The 4,804-nt window shown below is 53.1% G+C and overlaps 1 protein-coding gene across 1 annotated transcript; it reads left to right on the top strand.

Moving 5' to 3' along the window:
- The first annotated feature begins 3,604 nt into the window (after positions 1-3,604).
- LOC109860628 lies at positions 3,605-4,525 on the top strand. The gene has a single exon (XM_020439861.1). It carries the CDS (start codon positions 3,605-3,607, stop codon positions 4,523-4,525), a length of 921 nt encoding a protein of 306 aa, XP_020295450.1.
- The last annotated feature ends 279 nt before the right edge of the window (positions 4,526-4,804 follow it).

Genomic DNA, 4,804 nt, shown 5'->3' with positions numbered 1-4,804 from the left:
CGAATCGTACGGTGTCGAATAATTTGGTGTCGAATAAATCTGTGTCGAATCGAGCGGTGTCGAATCGTACTGTGGTCAATAGAGTATCACCCGGTATATCCATATGCCTGTTAGAAAACGTGACTATTTAAAAAATAAAAATAAAATTATTTTTTAGATTTTTTGAGCTACTTACTCACTGGTTACACTACGCGGTACTAAACAAAAAAGTTTATAACAAAAATAAAATAAAAATAGGCACCTTGCTCAAACTTGTTATGCACGCATGTTTTTCGCGTTTTTTTGTCTAAACTTGGTACAATATAATAAAATTTGCGCTTATTAAAATAAAAACAAATAAATTAGGCCTTACGCCCTCTCGCTGCCTAAAGCCACGCTGGCTTCAACGCGCAACTTAAAATTAACACATTAACAGTCTTTAAGGCGTCTTCACGCGCCATCTTTGCTGCCGTCGCCTTCTGTGGGTTTGCGCACCTCCTTCTGCGCATCCGGCTCCACCGTTGGCTGCATTTCCTCGGCCAATGGTTGAATTGTTGTCCCGATTGGCTGGATTTCGGGTTTCTCGCGTTTGTCCTCGGTCATGCATCTGTCACCTACTGGTTAGTTTTTTTTGAGGTTTGAGTAGCGTTGCATCAGCCGTGTTGGTTGGATGTGCGTAATTCTACTGTGAATATTTTTGGACACTTTTAGCATATATTTTTGCTAACATTCTTTATATCTACATACAGACATAGACTGGCGTATGAACTAACCGTTTTCTCGGTTCAAGAGCCACAAGCGCACCAAAACCAAAACCGTCACCTACTGGTTCCGGTGACAAGGTTAGGTTGTGGCCGGAGAATATAACACATTTTATTAGAGTACTTACTCTAGCAGGTTTTCACGGTTGCCAGGTGCATGATTAGGGACAGATGAGCACCATCGTCCATTTTCTTCCTGTTTAAAATGCCCTTCTGCCCTTTTTCAAGATCTACGCCCAGGGAAAGGATCGTCCAGGAGAGGTAAGTATCACTTACTTTGTTAAGTAATATCACGAATACTACTTTTATTTTAACAAAATATGAGCTTATTCTAATTACATCAATAACGCAATTGTTAATTATATGCATGGATTGCATATTCGCGTACTTTGTGCCAGGGTCTTTTGTTTTTGTGACGAGGAACACGAAACGCGCCTTTTCTTGCGCTTGCGGCCCTGGTCAGATCGGGGGGGGGGGGTCAAAAAGAAGGTTTGTTTTGGGCCTGCTTTCTTCAAGCTTAAGTAAGTGCTTGGTAGGGGGCAGCCCAGGAGTTGCATGGGGAGAGGGCCATAGCATCGGCTATGACCAATTTATGGGGACGGGTCTATTCCCTTCGGGAAGTGTTTGACCCGGGACTTATGTCCAGCGGCGGCGAAGCGGGGCTGTGTTCCCTTGCTTCGTCGCGGAGATGGGGGAAATATCTTTCCTCTCACCATTAGGTTACGGAGCGCAAGCTCATACCTACCGGGCTGCCTCTGGGTCAAGCTAAAAGCAGTATCGGAGCAGCCCTCAAAGGGTGAAAGGCGGACACCGCAGGAGTTTTAGTGAGGATTCCCCGCCGGGGTGCGCTCTGGCGAGGCGAGTCCCACACTCCTGGCCCAGACCTGGTATGGGTCAGGGTGTGCGTAAACGCATTTCCCCTGCGTAAATAAATAAAAAAAAAGGTTCCCGGGCGATTTCCCACCACCTTGTCGTGGTGCTCGGGCTTGGGAGCGGTGAGGTGAAGGGGCTATGTTGGCGGGGACTCCTTTGAGTTTCTGGCAGTGTCATCCATGCCAGACAGGCCCTTTACTGAGCTCTCGTACTAAGAGTGGGAATAAAGGAAGAAAACCTCGAATAAAAAATTCGGAGGTCTCAGCTTCGTTAGTCCCCAAGGACGGGGGCAACTGGGATAGGGGAGAAAACTCTCACTTAAAATCCGGGAACGTCCGACCTCGTCAGCCACGGTGCAGTCGGAATAGGGGAGTAAACCCTGATTTTAAATCCGGGCGTGCGGGCTTGTTACCCCACGTGGGAGAGCCGCACTAAGGGAAGGAAAACTCTGACAGAAAACCTGGGCAGGACGGGCTTGTTAGTTTTGGGAGGCCACCGCCCTAGGAAACGGCAACTCTGAGTACAAACCACCTCAGCAAGTTATGGGATGAACATCACAATGAGCAAGGACTTACCGTCGCAGTGTGCCTCGGATCTCACAGCGGCCGGCGCAGGGAGGGTTAGTGACCCCGCTCTCCCTGTGTCGTCATCCTACGAGGAGCCGACCAAAGTGTTGCCAGCGGGCATTTTGTGTCATGTTGCTACCGCTGAGGATGTTCCGCTGTTCTGTTGTTCCGCTCCTGCCGGAACAACAGAGTCCGACTCTGTCACGGAGCCGTAAGCCACGCTCTGCATTGGAGACCATGGAGTCCATAGAGCGTGAGGAGCAATGGGGTGCCTTGTTCGAAATAGCCTCCCATACAACCGGCACTCAAAACGACTGCGGCTGCGCTACCCCGCGCTCTCGTAGCACGGCGTTTAGCCCCGATTGCTCGGCTGAGTATGTCCGATATGGACGTAGAGGTAGAGGACATCTCTGATCTTCCCGCGAAGGCTACGCGCGCTGCGTTCCTCAAGAAACTGCAGCCTGAAGCTCCATCCGCTACTGCAAAACCTAAAGCTGGTCCTTTATCCTCAAAGAAACCTGCTACAAAGCCGGTTTGCAAGCGCAAGAAACGCGCCGTGATTTCTTCGTCAACAACAGACGAAGAGGCCCTGGATCCACCTCTGGTTCCTCCTGCCTCTTCCTCCAAATACGCTGGAAAAGCGGACCAACGGAAGGTGCGCGAGATCATATAGGGAATGGCAGACTACGACCACCAGCCACCTACTGTAGTGTATTTGGATCTCCCCACGTAGCTTAAAGAGCTTGAGGAGATACGTAACAAATTTGCCAATTCGCTGCAGGGCGGACTTAGTGGACGGATGCGGGACAGAATAGTCCGGGCTAAGCAAGCGGTACTTGTACTATCGAGCCAAGATAACGTAGCCTATTCAAAGGTAAACGAGCAGCAGCTCCAGCTACGCATTACAGACCTAGAGAAGGAGGTAGAACGCTTTTGTGCAGTCGAAGCCGAATGTCGACGCCTTTGCAACTTGGAGACCGAGGTCAACCACTTGCAAATCCAACATGGCCTGCGACCGCCTACGCCGCCCTCAGTCTACCACAGCGGCACCCAGACCTTTCCCAAAGCGGGACGCGCCGAGACAGTGCCCGGGCTTTGCTCTGTCATTTGTGAAGCCGAAGCATCCCTCGCCTTTCGGGGTACGTCATTCCTGGCTCGCGGATCGACGTCGGATGCAACCTGTCCTTTGCCCGGCTCTTTAGGGTCAACGTGCGGTGGTTCCTGAGGACCGCTTTGCTCCTCGGCCATCCAGAGTCTCTTCTCCTGCCCCAACGGCGTCTGTAGATGTGCGCATCCATTTTCTTGCGGCCATCCAGCGCCTTCCTGCGGGTCTCTAGCCGGTTGAGGCTGTTGAGACAGCCGCTCGTGCACTCAGCGACGTACTCGCTGCCACCACGGGAACACCGCGGCTTGAGTTCGTTCCGGATGAATCCGGCGCAACGCAGCCTCTTGCCAATGCCCCTCGTCGTCGCAATCGTCGACGTCGCGGTCGTCGTAGCGCTGCTCGTTCAGCCTCAAGTACGTCAGCCGGGTATCGACCCACGCTTCCTAGAACCGAAGGTTGAGATACGAGAAGGGGATAAACTCCTTCCTCAGGACACGTGGGCTGTTGTAGCTCGTCGAAACCGTGGCCGCTCTGGCAGCCGTCAAGCTGCCCCAAAAGTGGCACTTCCCCAAGAGCGCAATGCGTTCCCACCGCCCCAACCGTGTAGGCAACGGTCGCAATCGCGCCGCAGGCCGATACGTACAGCTGCAGTCACTCTCACCTGTGTTGGTGACGGGCTAACCACGGCGGCTGCGCTTAGAGAGATCCGTCAGAATATCACTCTTGCGGACATAGGGATTGAAAAGACATCAATCCGCCGTTCTCAAACCGGTGAAATTGTCATTGCAAACCCGGGTCCAGACGGCCACACTAAGGCCGACGAGTTAGCCGCCCGAATGCGCACGGTGCTGGAGAAGCACAAGGAGGATGTCCGGATTGGTCGGCCCATGCAAATGGCCGAACTGCGCCTCTTCGGAATTGAAGACTCCGTCGATGAATCGGAGGTTCAAACGGCGGTTGCGTTGGCCACAGGCTGTGACCGCGCTGCGGTCCAAGTGGGCCTCTTTCGCCTCACGCGGAGCCTTGATACTGCCTGGGTAAAATGCCCACTAGTGGCTGCCAACGCCCTTGTACGCAAAGGTCGTCTCCGACTTAGGTGGTCGATGGCTCGGGTCAAACTGTTGAAGGCGCGTGGCCTACAGTGCTTCCGCTGCCTTCAGTTTGGCCACACGCGCCTAAAATGCACTGCACTGGCCGATAGAAGCAAGCAGTGCTACAACTGCGGGGAAGAAGGCCACTAGGCTCCCATGTGTCGTAACCCTGTGCGGTGCTCCGTAAGCGCGGCTCTTGGTCGTGACGCGGCTCACCGCATCGGCAGCCGTTTATGTAAGGCCCCGGTACCGGCCTCGCGCCCGCAACTGCGTGAAGATTCCCAGTTGACAGCGGAACGGAGGTCCGCTGCGGCTGGTGATATGGATGTCGACGCACGGGACGCCACATCATAATGACGCGTATTTTATAGGCCAACCTGAACCGATCTCGACCGGCCTAGGACTTGGCCTTGCAATACTGTGCGGAAG

The sequence above is a fragment of the Pseudomyrmex gracilis genome, unplaced genomic scaffold (genome assembly GCF_002006095.1).
Source record: "Pseudomyrmex gracilis isolate BER0280 unplaced genomic scaffold, ASM200609v1 scaffold_434, whole genome shotgun sequence".
NCBI lineage: Eukaryota > Metazoa > Arthropoda > Insecta > Hymenoptera > Formicidae > Pseudomyrmex > Pseudomyrmex gracilis.
This window is presented reverse-complemented; position numbering and strand designations above follow the sequence as displayed.

Bases quoted from the DNA above. Each gene is read 5' to 3' on its own strand.
- LOC109860628 (XM_020439861.1), top strand. From the start codon at position 3,605: ATGAATCCGGCGCAACGCAGCCTCTTGCCAATGCCCCTCGTCGTCGCA.